The 20,556-nt window shown below is 42.0% G+C and overlaps 1 protein-coding gene across 1 annotated transcript in view; it reads right to left on the bottom strand.

Annotated features, from left to right (window-relative positions):
• LOC104513234 (transmembrane protein FLJ37396) overlaps positions 1–20,556 on the bottom strand; it is a gene marked incomplete at both ends in the record, with an annotated part of 64,090 nt that overhangs the window by 29,234 nt on the left and 14,300 nt on the right. The window contains 3 exon segments of the mRNA XM_010156517.1: positions 13,228–13,318; positions 13,655–13,810; positions 17,729–17,931. Of these exon segments, the coding sequence (XP_010154819.1) occupies positions 13,228–13,318; positions 13,655–13,810; positions 17,729–17,931 (450 nt within the window).

Below are 20,556 nucleotides of genomic sequence, written 5' to 3'. Positions count from 1 at the left end.
ACTTCAGACCTAGCATGATTTAGCTTTGATGTGCAGAATACGAGGTAAAGGTTTGACCTCCAAAACCTGCAGAATTTGAGAGAAATTTGAAAGAAACTTTCTTAAAGCATCTGATTGAAAAAGCAGGGATGTGAGAATTCAGGGTCTCTTCCCCCAAGGAGCATGTTTTTGCTGGCTAGAACAGGAGACAGGCAGGCCAAAGTTGCAAACAGGCATTTAAAAATCTGTATCATTACTTTAAAATATGATATGCAATTACTAGTAGGCAGCCCACTTTTTTTTTTTTTGCCATAACATACGAAAATACAACATTCATTACATGAATAATGTATTTTCCTGGTTTTATACACAATGTGCCATTTCTTGTTTTCACATACATGAAGATGAAGTACAATATGCAGCTAGTACATTCTGAAATAAGTGATATAAATTCAGCTTGGAGATTATGTTCAGCTGTTTCTGAAGTAAGTTTATCATGGGTTTAATTTTTTTTTTTTGCTTTTGTCTGAAAAAAAGAAAGCAAAACTGAATGCAAAAAACAGGCTTTTGGTTTGGGTGGGATGGAGTAATGAAAGGTTAAATATTCCATGTTGTAAGCATGGAAATTATATTTGGGCAGGGTTTGTTTAACCAGCTGTGCCCTACTAACTTTTACACAAGAATGATAAGCACAAATTGTACGTAAGGAAACCAGCAAGTGACGCTTTTCGGGGTGAGATTTGTATTCACGCTCCCCATTTCCTCCGCTTTACATCACAGCCCATAAACGATACCAGCAAGGAGAGGGCACAGAGGGTGTCTGGGGTTTCCTCCAGAGGCAGAAGCGCACACACTCTCCGGATGTGCTTGTCTTGACAGGCTTTGACGGACAAGCTTTGTGGGCAGCCTGCCCAGATGCCGTACTTCCCCACCTCACCACAGGATGTTAAGGGTGGTTTCTCGGAAGCTGTGCTTGCAAAGGAGTCACTGTGTCACCCTGCTGTGACGTGGCACCCAACTCCAGCAAGAAAATAAGGACAGTCCACTGCATCCAGATAAGCCCAGGTGCTGCCTACCCCAGCAACACAGGAACCATTTGCGGTGCCATCTCCAAGAAACAGCTAAAACACCGTCTAATCCAATAAAACAGATTTTCTACATTATGTTAAAAAAAACCCTAAAACCCCACCACAACACCCCTGAGGTGCTATGTCATGCTCACCGAGTGACTAGTACTTTTAAAACACGTATGGCTAAGAGCTATGACCTAGTTTCAAATGGCAAATCTGGAAACAAAGAGAAAGGCTGGGGGAAGGGAAGAGCAGGATAGCACCACTGCACAGAAACCACAGCCCTGCATTTTTTCTCTTCCTTCCTGCTTCTAACATTTACTTTTCAGACGGCAGCTGCCGAGGGAATCCTTTGCTGTCTTCTGTAAGATAACTTTTCTGCTGCACCCGAGTGCTTCTGCCTTTTTCTAAGGGATAACACTAAGGGTTAGGTAACCCAGCAAGGGTGGGCGCAGGGTACATATCCACGGTCTTTTCCTCATCAAGCAGCAGCTGGACTCTATGTAATGTAAAGATAGCAAAATCAGGAAGGGCAGGGGGTTCATCCGACCAAATGTGGATGTTGACAGTGTGGGCACTTCCCTTGAGTTGCTGGACAAAGAGGCACTTCCGGGACAGAATTCCTATCCTAAAGCAGGAGGCTGAATTGGGTCTTCCCTTCGAAGTACCTATTGATCATCAGGGGAGCCTAGTCAGATACAGGCGTCTGAAGTTAGGTGGGCTATTCTCAAACATTTCCCATTGATGCTAATGAATTACAGGCTTATGGAAACACATATATATTTGCAGAAAGCTTTTCATTATAATTATTCCCATTCTCAATTAATCTGCTCCTCCCTACCAGTATCTTCTCTCCTTTCTTCCTTTTTTATTCCATGATATTTTTTTCTCTTTTTCACCCTTTTCACTCCACACCGGTCTCTTTTCCTCCCTATATTTCCACCGCTGTAGCTAGTTCTCCCCCATCCATCACATACACTGTTTCTTCCACCCAGCTGCAGGTCCTTCTAAGAGGGAGGGAGGGAGAGAGAGAGGGACAGGGAAGTCAGGACCTGCTCACCCCCCAAGCTCCTGGCAGGCACAGATGCAGGCAACAAGATTAGTTCAGAAGATAAGAAAGCAATTGAATTAACATCCAGCTATAACCCTCTAAACGCAGGCAAGATGGAAGCTAAATTTCTGCTTTCATCATAACTAATTGACAGTTGCAGTCTACAAGGTGCTGCTTAGCTTCGGTTAAACAACAACAGAAAATGAAACATTAACTGGTAATAACTGATAAAGCGGGACAAAAAAAGGGCAGAGGGGCTGAAAGGGCAGGAGCCATTTTTAATGAAAGCCTTTTCTCCAGCTCTCTTTCTGGTATGAACACGAGCTTCCGTGTCAGCCTGAGCAAGGGCAGGTCGATGTCGGTGCGAAGGGTGCGCTGCAGCAGTCCCCATGCTCGCTGCCCTCCGGACACGTGCACATCTGCCTTTCTCCGGTAAGGATTTGCTCTTGGCTTCGCTTGTGTATCAAGCCCAGAAAAGCAGCATGCTGTAGCAAAGGATACGAAAGGGAATGTGGCTGGGCTGCAAGCTGCTGGAGAGACAAGGGCAGGCGTCAAAGCACAGGAGGAGAAAAGGCAACCTCAAAAAATTCAGAGCTATTCAAAAAAATAAAAAGGGCATACATATGTATACAAAATATTGAAATATTCTCCTGCTGTTGAAAAGTTACAGGTCCAAGAGGCACAAGCCAATATCTGGTTAGGGCACACAATGCTGGGACTCACTGATCTGTATGTTGAATAGCCCAACAGAGGCAATGCTCTGCAAGACCTGCTCTGTCACAAGATGTGTACTCCAGAGACGCACCATGGCTTTATTCTTTGCCCGTTGTCCCCAGGACACCCAGAGTAGCAGCTAGTGCATAGCATGAACCGCAGAAGTACAGGTTCAGCCGCTGAACTCAGCTCCTCTGTGCAACCAAATCACGTTTTACTTAATCCTTGATAATAAACTAGGGTGGCAACCAAATCAGTTGCGATGACAAGTAACCACCCTTCGTCCGATCTCCCAAACAAGTTCAGGGCAGAAGATGGACTCTGTGTGACCCACGAACCTCCACACGGAAAGAACCTGGGGTGAAGGATGACTTGAACATGAAACGTATGTCTACTAAAATATTTTGCTCTAGGATTTCTATTATCTCTTCTGTTACTGTGTCCACTTCTAAAGCTAAGAGTGAATGTGTTACGACTGGCCCATGTATAAATTTTTATAATATTCAGCCCACTGTAGAGCTTAAAAGCTTCTCAGAGCACCTGAGACAACAGTATAAAATACAGTGCCTTAGACAACACCCAATAAAGGCAGGTAGAAAAAGGAAGAAAACCAGCCTGTACCATGGGCCTGTGATGGGGTTACTCCCCAACAACTACTAGCCAGGTAAGGGCTAGCCCAAGACCGGTGTAGCTCCACAAGCCTGCAGCTGGCATGCAATTAAACAACAGGGAAGGGGTGACGACTGCCTCGCAAGTATCTTGTTCAACCATGGTTTATGATTTCTTGGGCATGTAAACCACACTCCCAACCTTTGTTGTTAGAACAAAGCTTTTGCCTGAACCTTAATGAACGGGTTTTTTTCTGTGTTTGCTGCTGAGCCTTGCTATTGCTGGGGAACAAGATGATCAGCAGCAAAACCAGTGTGTGGGGTGACTGCTTTTACATCTAAATCCATCTGCCTGCTACTGCTAACATGGGGAACCCAGACACTTAGGTAGAGTCAGCAGAAGGGCTCGCCTTGCTAGCCACAAGTTTTGAGGAAGGAGACTGTTGTGACATGGCCAAAATATGTCCCTTCTGAGAGGAGCAGATGATAAAGGGTCACCCCTTGTCTGTTGTGTGTTCTTCCTTTCCTTTCCTAACTTCCAAAAAGTCATATGTCTGCAACTTATTAACAGGTTTTGTTTAAATAAATACAATATAAAGGGTAAACCTACCCTCACTACCTAGGCTTAATCATTAAAGAATTAAATCATTAAATGCATCCTGAAAATTAGATTATCTGTTTCTTTTCCCTTTACCTGCAGCACTGGGATTAGAAGCAAGTACATTTCTAATGTTTCCTTTCTGTGCATGCCAGCTTTTGCTGGAGACTCTGACTGTGCGTATTCCCCATCCATCAAAATTGCCTGAAGACTGGCAGAACACACTGCTCAGGGCACTTTCAGACTATCATTCCCCTTACAAACATGTATTCACCTTTACTTAGTAATATGAACTGACTGAGGACTCCAGCCCCCAGGGACACGCTTGCAAACACAATACAAACCTGGGATCAGCTGCAAGGTTTTTCTTTAAGCCTTTCTCCTCTTTTTTTCCTTGAGATAGTCTAATTATGAAGTACTTGTCTCTGATGATAGGGAATTCATCTAAGAGGCTTCTTAGGCTATTGTAGTACCCAATAAGCTGACCTCTCAAGGCATGCTGGGACACACACTGATTCAGCCTAAAAAGGTGTAATTAAAATACGTAATGTTGTGGAGGGGGTCATATGTCCAGAGAAGATCTACCTTTGTTGAACCTTGTCCTTCCTGTATGGACATTTTTGGCATCTTCTACATCAAAATTTACACCTAGAATTCTTCTATACTGCGACAACCAGAGGGATAAAAAACATGGCATTTAAGAACCAAGGTAAATTTTAGATGTAATGTTTTTGATCACACAGATGTCTTCGCGTTGCTTTGGAAATATCCACTAATTAATACAGCAACCACTTTGTGGTAGCTATTGATACTTACTTTACAATAAGTAAGCTGAAGCAAGAAGGAGCTAAGTGAGATGATGAGTTAATTGCAGAACTGGGAATTAGGCAGCATGACCCTGAGTCAGATTCCATCGTCACTGAGCTATGTCGAAACTCCACTCCAGCCCCTGCCTGCACGCTGCCTCCAGAGCCATCAGTCCTGAAAAGCTGTACGTGGGTTAAAGGCAGTCTGTGTCTGCAGTGTGTCACAAATCCACGTCATTTGCAGAACATGGCTTATTGGAACAGCTGCCCCACTTATAGCTTGCTCTGTGCTGTGCTCTCTTCGTAGGCTGCTCGGGTACATCTCTGCATATCTGAGCATGTGAGGAGGAGACAGACCTGGATGCTGGCCACATGCCAGGTTCTGGCCCAGTTTGTGATAGAGTAGATCTGGAACATACAGCTCTTAGATGGCTTCATAACAGGCTGTACGCTCCCGTAGAAAGGTAACACGTAAACTAGCCTAGTGTGGTGTATTAAGTATGGTCTCTTTCTCTGTACAAAACAGGCTAGAAACAGCCTGTTTCCTTATTTGTTTTTCCTTCTTTATTGGCATGTGTGCTCAATCTCCTGATATTGTGTGTAAGACAAAGGTCCCAGAAAAGTAAACTTATCTGGGAGTAAAAACCATAAAGTACTGAACATCGACATTTGAACATAGGATTTTAAAAGTACAAAATCAAGTTCAACTCTGTTTGAACCTCTGGCTTCTCCAAGTTGTCTTACAAACTAGATTGAATTCACAGGATTGTACATCCCACTCATTCATTCTCTGATCCACTGCACATTATTTCCACTACAATTTATCGCTCATGTCAATGATGTTATCTGATATTTCCACTGAAATACTAAAAAAGTGTTGGTGCTGTGGGCCGCTACTTAGCATTCCATTGTCAATCCTTTCTCCTCATAAAGAAACCAAGTGGCATATTTCCTACTCATCCAGCAACATGGCTTGCACTGCCTGTAATGTCATCCCATTAAACCACGGAAAGAACTCTTTTTTCCCTCAGCTTGCAAAATGGTTTACAGGTATATTCACAGTATTCTGAATATTGTCCATAAATTCATATAATCTACATGAAAAAGATGCCCTCCGAACAACAGTTATGTTTAAAATATGATGTGTTTGTATGGAAATGTCTACGCTGTATCTATATTAATATATATTAGACACATAGCAAATGTCTATATCAGATATACTTGGTCATGGCAATATTCAACAGTAACGTCTCTTTTGAGTTTCAGAGCTTCATCCTATAATGAGACAATATTTTCTTCTTAATACCATACATGTAAGACTTACATGTACCGTGAATCTAACAAAACCAAAACACCTGCACCATTGTCTACTAATAGGATTTTTAAAAACCCTACCAGATTATGTACAGTATTATAAATATCTCAGCTATGGAACTCCAAAACTTTAAGGAGAATAAACATCAAGAAAGATTTAAAGCAGTATGACAGATCCAGTAGACGTTTAAGGCAGTCTCGTAAATAAATTCAGAATTATTTTATTGAAGCCTGGGTCATATAATTTTCTTCACAAATTCTGTAATATTTCCCCAAAGAGCCTGCAGCTAACAGTTATTTCCTCATAAGCTCGTATCGCCTACTGAGCTGGCAAGAAGCTTACGAGTACATTAAACTAAATTTTTTATGCTGACCATTTCAAAAACCAGAATAGTCATTAAAGGTTTGTGTAGATGGAGTCTACTTGTTACCACCTGCTGAGTTTTTAAAGGCCATGCCTAACCTGTAATGTATTCAGCACAAGACACAGAATCACAAGCAGTTTGATACAGGATCCATGTTCTCACCTTTAGACGTGGGATAAAGAGGAATTTGCAAAAGGCAAAATCTATACCCATCATGGTATCTTTACAGTTATTATTTTTTATTACTCACATCTTTTTATGCTGGGATTTCTACACCTGCCCCTAGGTTACCTTTCTTCCCAGAGTAACCACAAATCGTGGAATGGTTTGGGTTGGAAGGGGCCTTAAAGACCATCCAGTTGCAACCCCCCTGCCATGGGCAGGGACACCTTCCACTAGACCAGGTTGCTCAAAGCCTCATCCAGCCTGGCCTTGAACACTTGCACGGAGGGGGAAGCTACATTGTGTAAAGTATATTATGTAAGGTACTCATATAGCCATGTGTAATTCCCAAGGGCCAAACTTTCTGCGTCTTGGCTAAGGCAAGAATTTGGACTGGCCTCCAGGCTTGCTCAGAGTTCAAAGGTGCTTGAATTTAAAAACATAGGCCTACCCTTGCTTTGACCACAGCTCAGAGGCTGTCTTAAGACCCGGCAACAGCCATGCTTCTACCCTTCCCCCTCTCATGCGTTCTCTGAGCAATCTTCCTGATCTATCTTCAGAGCCTTCAGTATGTCAGTGCGTGTTGAGGCCAATGTACGCAGAAATATCTTTGGTGTTTCAGAAAGGTACCACAGGTTCCTTGTGGGGCCTAGGCAATGCTCCTTGCCACTAAGTACAACACTAACTGAAAGCTACCACTTTGCCTATGTGCCAAAACCCAACAGTCCTTCTCAAAAATGTGGAGGGGCCTCCTGATGTACTTAAGGGGTTTGCGGTCTGCTGCCCAGCTCTCCGCTCTTTTGAATGATAGTGTTCAGCATCCTACCTTGGGGTCCCCGTTTCCCCATCTGAACGGAAATGAAAGCTTCTGAGGGCCTAATGAGGGAGCAAAAGCATGGGCTCTGAGAAGAGTCACCTCTCAAAAGGTAAATTGATAACCTCCATCTGAGCTACTCAAATAACTTCCCTAGATTAAACACAGCTTCTCCAACAACATTCAGTTTACTCATTGATTCTGTATAGCAGGTACAAATACACTGGATCTTGTGGATCAGCTACCAGAGATGAGATGAAGTCTGGGGACAGTCTCATAGTCTACATATTTTTAATTTCAGTGCAAGTGAAATAAACAGTCAAAAAAATGGTGACAAATTTTTTTAAAATAATGTACCTCCTCATACTGGCATTACAGCAGTAACAGGAACCGTGAGGCTGCCTGGGCTAAGCTGGACATGTTGAATGCCTTCTTATTTGTATCTTTAAACCACAGGTTGTTCAATTAGCACATTCTCTTCAGTGCTCAACTTCCAGCTGATCAGCATTGAATATCATAAAAAATTGCTGGGTCTTGTCAGTACATTGTCAGTACACAGTACCCCATGTAAAAGCCAGGAAATTGGGCCACGGAACTAGCAAGTGGGCACACGAGCACTGAAACCAAGCTCTGTTCTGACAGAGGACCGAAATCACATTTGATGGCTGTATCCCGGCTCACTTACTATTTCTCATAATTTTGCAGTGTCTTGACCTGTAAACTCACTGATGTTTGGAAACTCCTTCAAGGTAGTTGGATTTCTTCCTTTAAATAACAGGTTATCTGCACAGGACACGAACACTCTAGACTTCCAATTCACACCAAGAACAGGGACATCTGGGAATGTCCCCTTGCAACCGAGAGCCCTTAGCTATGTTGTGTGAGGCACAGGGCAATGTAAAGCAGGTAGTGCTGGGATTCACATGTGTACCAGACTGACCCCTACCCGGCGGTGTGGGCGTCTATGACAAATACCTTTAAGTTGGTACAGAGTAAACCTGGAGAACACCCAGGAGAAAATGAAGTGGCCGGTGTGGTTGCTTGCAGCAGCTGATCCTCTGTTCTGCTCTCAGACAGTGAATTTCTTTCACTTGCTGAACTGCTCTGACTTGTTAGACTTAAATTTCCTTCCTATAAATATCATGAATATCAATGCTGCACTTGCTCTCGTAAAGACTGGCAGCTCTTCCTACTAAATCAGTGCAGATTTGCAATTCTGTATGCTTTCATTTACCCTAGGTTTATGGTGTAATAATTCACAGGGTCACTGAAAGTCATCGAAAAAAAAACAACCATTTCTCACTGAGCACGGGCATAATGTAACTGTAGCAGCAGCAGAGTCAGAGGCAGTACCCAATTTATAAATCAGACAATATTCTCAGCATTCAACCAGCTGCAAACAAAATATGAATATTCCCAGATATTCACATTTTCAAATGTGTACAAATAATTGTATGCCTAGCTCACTTGACTGGAAAATCAGTTTGCCTCCCCACGAACACAAACAACTACACTCGTGTCCCCACATCACCTATGTAAGTCTCAGTGGCTCCTGGTAGGAGAAACCTCAGAAACTTCTGCATATTTATATAAAAATAATCCTAATTTTCAAGTAGGAACAAGTGGTACCTTTCTAAGTTCTTGAGGCCGTATTTCAGAAGTGGCGCAGGCACTTTGCAGTCCAGCTTTCTTTCCATATTCATGGAATCACAGAATGGTTTAGATTGGAAGGGACCTAGTTGCAGGAGAGCTAAAAACGCAGACTAATTCCCCTGCAAGCTAAGAATTATTTTATTTTGCATATAGTGGGAAAGATCAAAATGGGAAAAATAAAGCACCGTATTTTGAGAGTTGAGTTCCTTCTCCTATGTAGTAGCTTGGCTTGGGCTAGTGCTAGCTTGCAGATGGGTCTACCAAAGGACGTCTTTGCTCTGCTGTAGTAGAAAAAGGACTTGCTGCACAGAGAACAATTCTTCCTGCTTTAATACAATGTGTTTTAAAAAAACAGTGGTCACCAACTGCCTCAGAAGTAAGTGGGCAGACATGAGCTGTCATTTCTGACAGAAGGACACTGTTCCTGAGAAATACTTCAGGCTATAAAGCTCCGGTACAGAGAAGTTGGGCACTGAGGTTGCAAACACATGGGAGAGTTTGCCTTTCTGAAGGGCATAGACCAGTATCAAGCAGACGGGTCTGCAGGAGGGCTTATTGCACAGTAAGCTGTGTTGGCTAAGCCTGTGCCCTTCACAGCACAGCCCAAGGGTCTTGGCTATCAACCATCCAGATCAGGAACGCTGTTGCAGAGCACAAAGCTCCCTCGGCATCATGCAAACAGCTCTTCCTCACATGGGCTGAAGGGAGACGCCACGGGCCTGTCTTGTGTCAGGTAGTCAACCATACCACCCACAGCACTGGTGGGTCCCTCAGTGGGTCCCACAGCCTGCGACATCCTGCAACCATCTTCCTTTCCTACGAAAGGAGGTTACACAAGATTTTTTCCAGTTTTACCCAGTAACCTGGAATAACAGATGCATGACCTCCTTATCATTGCTTCTGTTGGTTGTATTAACTGTCTTCTGTGTTTGAGTTTGAGTAGTTAGCAAATATCCACTGAATGTAAATCAGTAAAAAATTATTTACGGAGGAAAGGAGGCATTTGAAAACAAAAAATACAGCTGCTGCCATTCTGTGGAAAAGAAACCGTTCAGCATTTAGGCAGTAAAAGAGCACCAAATATTTGGAAGATTAATCCTTTTCAACTGAGGTTGAAAAGTTATTTCCAAAGTAACACTACTCATGGTTATCAGCAGAGACACGGAACACCAGCACTTTGTATGGCAGCGCAGAGGATCAATTTGGGAAAGAAACTGAGGTTGCTCATTTCCACTGAGGATCTAAGTGCTGCAGAATCTAATTAGAAATGAAGGCAGGGAATCTCAGACTTCTCTGTCAGAGGGAATGGAAACCAGCCTCTGGGATGAACTAGACCATGGCCAGTCCTGGAAGTCTGCACAGCTGGCCATCCAGCTGCCAACACCTGGATGCCTACCAAGCAGCCGTAGAGTGCAGCAGCTCGCTGGGACACAGCCTGTGTGCTGCCAAAAGTTGCATGAGACCAGTGATGCAAAGGATTCCTGTTCAGCAGCAAGCAGGCAGCTCTGACCGCATGACACCAAGCTTTTTTTAGGTGGGCCGTCAGGATACCAGTTTGTTTGGACCAATGGATCTCAGCTGTATGTTGGAGATCACTGTCCTGCTCCTGTTGGGACAGGATACAAACCATTCAGTGATGAAACAGGTTTGTTCTGGTGCAGTTGACAGTTTCTGGGGTGAGTGTTGGAGGAGCTTCCTTACATTCAGGTCCAGTGAAGGAAAGAAAGTGTATAGGACACTACTCTAGGAACAGCAATTCATGCTCAGGAGCTTGCACGTCACAGCTGCATGAGACATCTTTCCCTCCCCTCCCCACACTGCAGCTCCAAGTGACCCAAAATAAGATAACAGGGAACTATGATAACATCTGGTTTTCATCTTTAAACTCAGAAAGTCGTGTTTCAAAGGAAATGTTTGAGCCTCATTCTCTTAGCTGGTTCAACCATCTCTAAAAACTTCTGAATCTATAAATACATTTGACATAAGGACAGACATCTCAAGGATATAAAGCTCCTTCCAGGTTTTAAAATCAGCATTCAGCTAGTGAGGAGGACCCCCTGCTCAGGTAAAAGGCAAGGAGGGTTTGATCCCTAGCCATTTTGCTTGGCCTGCTCAGCTCCCACAAGGCAGCGGCCAGCTGGGCTCCCAGCAGGACAGCCAAGCAGTTGTCACATGCATGGCTACAAACCCACCCCAAAACACAGTGCTAACATAGCCAGCTAAATGGCTAAACACAGGCACTTCCCATAGACAGGAATGAGCTGAGGATACAGCCTGGTAGCAAGGGACTGAGGGTGGGGAGCATCAGGGATGTAAGATGGGGCTGAGGGGGGATGGATGGGGTGTCCTATAGAAAGAGATGCCAATATAAGCACAGAGAAAGCAAGAGAGGCCCTAAAGAAACTATTTGCTTATTATAAATTCAAAATACGAGATGACTTAGCTCATCACTGCAATGTAGCTGTCTTTGAAAGACACACAACAACTGCATAATAAAATGCAAAACAGAGCCCTACAACAGTTTAGCAGGTATGAAGTAGGGCAGCTCCTGAGCACTATATCTTAAACACAGGATGAAAAAAATAAAAAAGAAAAAGCCAAATATAAGATGAGGAACAATAATGGCCTGGTGACCCTGGCAGGTAGCTTTTGAACCAACGTTATGGCATCAGGCTGACATGAATGTTTCCCATTGGAAATAGTGTTGACCATACTTCTGCTTTCAGATGCAGGAATTGATGGTTTCGCCATCCCATAAGAATGCGTATTTCAAGGTCAGGTTGTGATTGCTAGCCATACTGCATACCACAGGCTATAAGATTTCATCCATGCCTTTTGATTCCAATTCATCTCCAACCTCTTTCAGTCGTATCTTGAGGTATATTTTTAGCTATGCTCCATCACTTACACAGCTAATAGACTTTAAATAAATCACTGATGTTACAACATTTATTTTTATGTCATATGCTAATACACAGTCACTGCAGTTGCTGCAGTCATCAGTGATGCTGTTCCAAGCCTTGCGCAGGACTACCACCCTATTGATCATAAGCAGGTCTAACAAATACCCTCTTTGGGCTAAGTCTAACAAAACCCATTACTAGTGCAATGTGAGGAAGAAGATGCTGCTAACCTTCATGGCCAGGGTACAGGGAAGCTGGACCAAGTAACAAAAGGAGGTTTCCTGAACAGCCACCAAAAGAGTGTTTTTCTGAACGACCTGACAGGCCAGGATAAGTTACGTGTTCCTTATTCCAGATGGACACAAGAGCTAAGGAAAAGGAAAACAGCATGTTAGGGATTTCCTCTGTCATTTAAAAGACAGGTTACTTTACAGACATCATTCTCTTTTCTTGTAGTACTTCAGCAGCTTAATTTAATGAAAGGAGGGGTAAGGGAGAGCATTCTATTATATTTGTATTCATTGTTATCATTGAAACATGACTGAATGTAGAGATCAAGGAAACATTTCAATCCTTTGTATTTGGTGAGTTGTATTCTCAGCTGTAGTCTGTAGAGCAGGATGGTGCCATACAGTGCAGCAAAGTGCAAACCAAAGTGCAAAGCCAAGTGGGAAGGAGTAGATACCAAAAAAATCACATTTGTTTTTCCTTGGCAAATTTTTAATTACATGATACCCTGCTGCAGGGTACAGGTCATGACTGAGCTGATGGTAAGAAGAGATTTAAAGAAGGAATCTCCATGGCCTGGCAGCCTGTGATGCTGGTTTTATACACTCATACAAAGAGGAAAGGACTATGTATGCAAAATAGCATTGAAGACTAAGGTTCTTTTCTTTCATTACAGAACTCTCTACACTATTTAACAAAGCTCCTTAGATAAAACTCTGCTGGCTTAAAAAGTTTCATCCCAGTAAGGATTCCTGGATTGTGCCACATTAACAGTCAAATTTTCAGTACGATTTTAGGAATTTGATTATGAATCAGTAGACCAAACCATATCACTCAGACAAAGGCAAAATATAGAGAAGTTTATAGTGTCCAGTAAACACGTGACTGAGACCCTTTCATATGCTAGTAAATAAATAGTATCGTGATACACAATTTTTGCTAATGTAAATTAAATAATTCACCTGCATAACACCATCTCTTGTACGGAAACTTAGATTTCCAATATGACTGTCAATTTCTTGGAGGCTTAATGGCAAGCTAGATGGAATATATCTGCAATGAAAGCAGAATTATCTCTAAACATGTGGTGTGACAAAGAAGGAAGCCAGACTGAGGTCCTGCTTTGCTGCCTATGGGGTTTGGGGCAATCACTTTCAGGCCAGCCCTGTTAAGCATCCCTCACTTTGAAAGAAAATGCACTTTAGTTTGGTGCCTCCTCCCTTTCACTTCTGAAGAGTTTTAAATTAGCATTATACAGTCCAAGACTCTGTACAAAAAGGAAACAAATTATGCAGCATTTTACATTTTCTTCCTGAATAATTTTCTGTATTTTATACACTGAAGTTTCTCTGGTTTATATGTGAAACACAAAAAAAAAGTTCAGTCTACCTGTTAACACAAATGTCATCTTCCAGGACAGATGTAATGAACATTGGTGGGAGGTGGTCTGCTTTCTCCCTGTGAGACGCAGATTCAAAGAGCAGAGGCCTCAAGTACAAATGGAACTCCCCAAAACCTGCTTCCATTGCAAAAGCTTTATATAACCTAGAAACAAAAACACATGGATGCATTTGAAAAATTAACTTTCTTCCTGCTGCAAGCAATATACATCTAGAAACCTACATCCATCGGGTTCATTTCAATGAGACATCTGCATTCAACTTAAAACATTTCTTGGCACATGAAATAGTGCAATGGATATGAAGCAAACAAGTGTTGTACCCAGATAGCTGACGGGTGCTTAGTATTGCCCATTGGATTGACACAGGAAGGAAGTTGTGAGCCTACAATGTCATAAAGGAAAATCAAGGCAAATATGCTAAATGTTCCCATTTAGAAAGGACTGCATTTGGCAGAGAGGTAAGGAACATTATTTTAGACTAGAAATTGGGAAGAGGACTGACTTCCAGAGGGGAAGCATGAATATACAAGCAGAGCTTGTACACATTATTGCTGTTAAAACAGAGCTCATACACATTATGGCTACTAGAACAGTGACTTCATAACTTAAGAAACACTTATTCTAGAAGCTCCCGATACGACAAAACCCTAGTACAACCTCCCCAGTATAACAAATTATGAGGGCAGTCTATCAGCAGACAGAAAACACATGGTCTAGATGCAACCACTAACTCAGGAAATCACTAAAGCATCACATGTCAGAAGTTGGGCTCTGGCCAGTTTTTTGTCTTCCCTCCCTACAAATCCATCCCCGCACTCCTTCAGATGCAAGACCACAGAAACGCTGCTCTGGCCTCTGATGGCTCTTCTCATGTAGTGTAAGATGTTAAAATTAAAGAATTTGACTTGATACAGACTGCAAAGGAATAAGATACTCCCTTGCTTCCTCCTAACATCTAAGGCAGGTGTTTTATCAGTCAAGAAATCAGGTCACAGAGAAGCTATGTTGTGAGAATGTGATAAAGACACAAATACGACTTAGAAGACACAGCTCTTTGTCCTTTAAAATCAGGTAGCATTCCCTGCCTGCAAAGAAAGGGAAAGAAAAGGGGAGGAGACAAAATAATATATGAAAGGCACTATAAGCATCAATCAATAAACATATGGAGCACAGTCAAAATAAACTCTAAGGTCTTAAAGAGCTCTGTGTAATTGTTATAAATGTCGCTCTCTTATTTGGCCAGTATAGACATATGAATAGCCTGTACAAAACAGACATCAGCACAAAAATCAGCTTATTAATACTGTGCAAAGGGCAAAAAAAAGGTGATTGTCAAACAAAACCAGAAAGAAGCAAAATCCAGACTAAAGCTGCACTACTTTAAGCTGTGAATGACCTTCCACTCTGGGAATGGAGAGTCAGGCAAGTCATGGGAGCAGTTCTGGCAGGTCCCCTCCAAAAGCCTGATATGATATGATGTTGAGGAAACCACAAATGCAGGTGCACTCATTTCATTTTAGTCTGCAAGGCAGCAAAATTATTACCAACCTTTTTGATATTTCAGTCTGAATCTGAGTCTCTAACAGCTCATATTATAATGAACTGTGACCTTTGCATCAAAAGATGTCAAAATAGACCCTCAAAATGACATAATGAATAAACTACATATGTTTACACTAGTATTTAGACTGACTTAACCATCTTCTGTTAAATGAAGAAAATTACATTCTTATTGACCTTCCATATGCATCGTGAAGCCTTATTTTTTGTCATAACTTTGCACTGACTACCCATCCTGGAAAATGACAATCTACTGGTACTTTTCAGGGATTTCTAAGCATGTCACCTCAGATGAGCATGTCCTCTTAGCCCTGTTCCTGAAACGTAGCCATGTGATGATCCAGTCTGCTCATCTGTCTCCTCTGGATAACTTTTACATCAGTTGGTGAACATTAATGAAATCGGACAGAGAAACAGCGCTTTCAAGATATTAAGCTATTAAGATATAATTAATTATTGGATATTGATTTTTCAGCTAAATGAAAAGTTGCAGTGTAACTTACCCCTTATTAATTACCAGAAAATGTATGTGTGTTTATGTGTGTATGTGTATGAGTAAAGGAACACAGAAAGTTACGTCAACCAGTGGAAGAAGTATATCAAGAATCTGCGTTTTATTAGAAAGTTGAGTATCCAAACAAGAAGCACAAATTGCCAAGAAAGGAGACCTTCTAGCTTCATGGAATTGCTTGGGTTGAAGGAAATTAACCTGTTTGTTAGTTTACCCAAGGAAATTCCAGATAGCAAATTATAGCTGTTCAGGAAGTTCTTGTTTTAACGGAAAAGAGTTGTGACTGAAAATCAGGTTTTCCACCAAACTAAGTTGAATGGTTGTCTCTCACATATCTTAATGATATCTAGGTTTTCAGCTGCTGAATATAAATGCTGCTGACTTTTTGATATGGACTCTAAATTTTCAAGAAGGTAGCTAGAGAAAGGGTTAAGACAAAGAAAAAGCACATCTGTAATGTTATCTATCCTACACAATCAACCTTGCTACTGCAAGCAATCACGTATCACAAATCCTTTTCATACATAAATCAAGCCCCATTTTAAAACTGTTTTTTTTTCCCTTCCAGAACTTTGTCATCTGATTCTTAGAAATCCCCTTTTAATTTCCAGCTTAAGTTTATTCACAGTGATTAAATCCATTTGTTCGCTGCCAAAATCAGCCTGTAGCTTAAATAGCTCCTCTCCATTCCCAGTGCTTATCCTCCTGGTGCATTTATAGAGAACAATCTTATCTTCTCTCAGCCTTCATTTTGCTGGGATAAACAAGCCAAGATATTTCATTTGCTTTTGTAAAATGCATTCTCTGGTTCCCCTCAGAATGCTATTAGATCATCTTTGCTCCCATTCCAATCTCAATTTATCTTGCCTGAACACAAATCTCCAAATTATACTTAATAATCCAGGTGCGGCCTCACCAGAATCACATACACGGCATCAGTCCTCCCTCTCTTCACTGGTTACAAAACTCACTGCCTGATTCACAGTAAGACACAGTGGCTTTCCCCCTGCCCACAACTGCGATACGTTGGCAGTTTACAATCATCCCATGGCCAGCTATACACCCAGTTCTTTCTCCTTCTCTGTTCCTTCCAACTAATAAACTCAAAGTTCACAGGAGAATTTCCTATTATTATGCATAACTTTAAGCTTTGTGTTATTGATGCTTATCTCCTTTCTATCACTCCAGTCCTTAGAACCATGAGTTCTTCCTGTAAAATATTCCATTTATTTTCCATATCAGTTTTATCTGCCAGCACTACAATGTCCTGAATTTAATAACACTCTCTTATGTTTTCTATTGAGATCATTAATAAAAATGTCAAGTAAAATGGAGCTGAACAATAGGAATTTCACCAATAAACTGCCTCCAAACCAGTAGTCCAACACTACCCTTTGTAGTCTCCCCATTAACTCAGTCCTTATCTTCTTTGTCTTCCCGTACAAACTGTCATCTCCTCCAGCTGATTACTCCACAAATGCAGGACACTGATTTCCCGTGTGTAGATTATTTCATTATCATTTTAAGGATCAGCATAGCCAGAACAATTTTTATGCTTTTCTACCTCTGGTGGTGAACAAAGCTTGTACTTCTTGTGTGCCTTTTCTTATATTGCACTACTCCTCATAACAAGGCAGTTAAAATAATCACCTGTGTAAAATTCTGCAGAAGGGGGCATCTTTGTGTTCATTCAATCAGTGAATTCCTCCTGCTCCTCCTTTCAGCAAAATTTCAGTATTTTCACTTGTTTAAGCTTTGAGGCGCTGCATGGCCTCAACTTTTGAAACTAATGAATATCTGCAAACGCAAGGTAGACCATCGTCACATAGCAAGCAAACATATCTCCCACAGCACAAACGCAGACACTCTCCCTCCCTCTGTGGGTTTTTTCCAGCTCTAATAGGTGGTCTGTTTAAAAGAAGTTGCTTTTTCCCTTTTTTTTACCTCTCCGAGGTCACCATAGCTAAAGCAGCACTACTGACCCACTAACCTGGCTAACTGCACACTCTCTCTCGCCACCTCTATCAGCCGATGCCGGAGTGTGGCAAGCTCCAGGAGCGTGGAGAAGGAATCTAGGATAAAGAGCTGTTTTTCTCTGCCTGTCTTTTTTTCTTCATTTGCTCCCACCTCTAATAGTGACAAAGCAATCTCTTGCACCAGCACAGGGTCTTCTATCAGTACCTCAACAAATAACTGCAAAGAAAGGGGAAAAAAAAAAAAAACAAAAAAAAACCAAACAGATAAATAATTTACATACAGATGAAGGTCTTTATGTATTTCAGGAGACCATGGAAAGTTTATTTTATTTATTTTTTTTATATCTAACACAGGATATTTGCCTTTTTTATTATACCCAAAATTCAGAAGGCTTTCAGATGTATATACCTCTCTAAGGCAGGAACTCTCTAACTTGGTTCATTTATTACTAGCTGAGGCCATTCCTCCTCTGAAGAGTCTGCAGATCCCAGCACATGCGCCACCATACGTATGATGCTCCCAAAACAGGGACAGCAAACTGACATGGTCAGCTAACTCAGCAGAGCTTGACTCCGTTCTACTGGGGCAGTGGGAGCCTCCAAAAGAGCAGAAACCCCAGGAAAGAAAAATTATCAAAAGCTACAGCTCAGTCATGTGGAGAGCTGGAAAGAAGACAGTGGTGCCATGGAAGTGGTGGCAGGGACAGCTTCTGGGTCTCTGTGAAGGAGAAGATGGTTCTTGTCACTAGTTGTCACAACTCGTACAATTGTGCCACCCTGCTCCTGTCAGATGTGGGCACCGTTACAGCTGAGTGGCTTCATACTTTGCTGCTTATGGTCGATGAATCACAGATCATGAGGAATTCGGAACCCAGCCATGCAGTTATTAGTAATAGGAGTCAAGATTTCAACACCTGCCATTCGCTACACCTTCACAGCCCCACTGGGTGAAAAATATAAAAGTTTGAAAAGACAACACCCCAAATTTAAGTGTCAGAAGTTGTGAAACTTTATTTTGTCTCTCTTCCCCTGTCTATTACAAAGTGCTTTGTAATTCTGTGACTCTGGATGGGTGGGACAGGACAACCCATCTTTATGTGCTTCTTGACAGAGCTGCTATAAGGAGATCAGCATCTTCCCTATTTCCAAAGAGGACAAGAGAAGAGTTAGTAAGCTTAGACTGTAGCAAGGCACATATGTGCTAGACTTTAAGGAGAACTTGCTAAAGATGAAGCTGGTGAAGCACTACAACAGACTGCATGAAAAAGTCTATCACATGGTATGTTTAAGAACAGGACAGCTCTTTATCTCACTGGAATAACTAAGTGTAGCAGCTCCTGGTTTGGGGTGTGCAAGAAAGGTCTCACAGCTTCCCAGGGATCATTTAGTCTTTTAATTCCAGAATTCACTTTTCTTTTGATCTGGCACTCTAATCTGGCCCTTGTTCACAGACTGGCAGCATCTGTACCTCACCCCTGGGTAATTTGTTTATTATGAAGTTGAATGATGTTTAGAAGTCAGATGGGGAATAAAAACTATCTTGTAAAACCATCCTTAGTGAAGGGCCAGAATAACATGAAAGAATGAGGTCCAGGATCACAAAAGGAGCAGTCCAGGAAGGACAGAAATGTTGATTTTACCATACTAAGTCATAAAGAAAAACAGTGTGATCATGTAAAGACTGCATCATCATGCCTGTGCAAAGGGAAATCAAATTAAAACTGTTCTGGCAAAGGTAAGCTTCCTAAAATTTAAATGCTTGATTTTTACAACCTTAATGTCTTTCTAAACATTGCCTGCTTGCGTGCAATTGTCTGATCTGCAGCTTCTGTTGGAGGAAAAGGAACAGGCAAGAAGTAACTGCAACAAAACCTCTCCCTGTCCCCCTTGGTAACAACAGTGTGGTTGGTACCTGTAAGAACTCTGCCACTGACTTCTAGGATTTAAAATTGAAAAAGCGAAGAATCCTTAGTGATCTGCTGTCAACATGAGAGTAGTGGGACACTGGCAGTGGATTTTATTGGCAGCTGAGAGATGCCAATCTTTCAGAAAGAAATATAAGCAATATTGTAATTATATTACAATAAGTAATTCTTGGGTTTTGCTCTAGGCCAGGCCTAGGAGGCTGTGCCCTTCTGCCTTTAGTTTGCCTCTTTACTTTCTTACCTGTCACTGTCTTCACAGTCTCTTCATCTAACCAGTTATGTATCCGTGCCTCAATTTTTCATTTTCATCCCCTCTCCCTTGATTAGCAAGGCCTGTTATCACTGCTTTTGAAAGCTTGATCCAATCCAATCTCTTTAGCAAACCATTCTCAACCCCCACCTGAGGTGCCTTCTTGCACCAGCCCCAACTTGCAGTGTACTTTTTCCCCCGTATCTTTTCCTTCCAAAAGGAAGGAACATACTGGGTCTTAGTCCCAGTCTTGCCCAGCTTTTCTTCCACCTCAATCTTCATTCCCATTTACTGGCTGCCATCCCACTTACCAACCATGACAGCTGTATTTTCTCCATGCTCCTGCCTACCTCCTGCTCCACTAGCAGAGCTGCCACGTCTCCTCTGCAATCCACTCAGGCAGCTTCCTCCGCTGCCTCCAACCAAGGCAATGCAAGGGACAGTGAAGGCTAACAGCTCCTCATGCTCACTTCCAGTGCTCAAGCCCAAACCAGCCATGGATCACTTAGACCTGAGCTATTATTGCAGGGACAGTGGAAAGTCCAGATTCACCTCAGGTTATAGATATACCAGGGCACACAGAAACTTCAGATAAGGTCTTCCTACTGGACACGTTTCAATAGTTTATTTTAGTTTAGTTTATGCTGGCCAAACTTGGCAGGAATGA

Source organism: Eurypyga helias, unplaced genomic scaffold (assembly GCF_000690775.1).
Source record: "Eurypyga helias isolate BGI_N326 unplaced genomic scaffold, ASM69077v1 scaffold5658, whole genome shotgun sequence".
NCBI lineage: Eukaryota > Metazoa > Chordata > Aves > Eurypygiformes > Eurypygidae > Eurypyga > Eurypyga helias.
The sequence above is the reverse complement of the archived record's forward strand: the minus strand, read 5'-3'. Positions and strand labels throughout refer to the sequence as shown.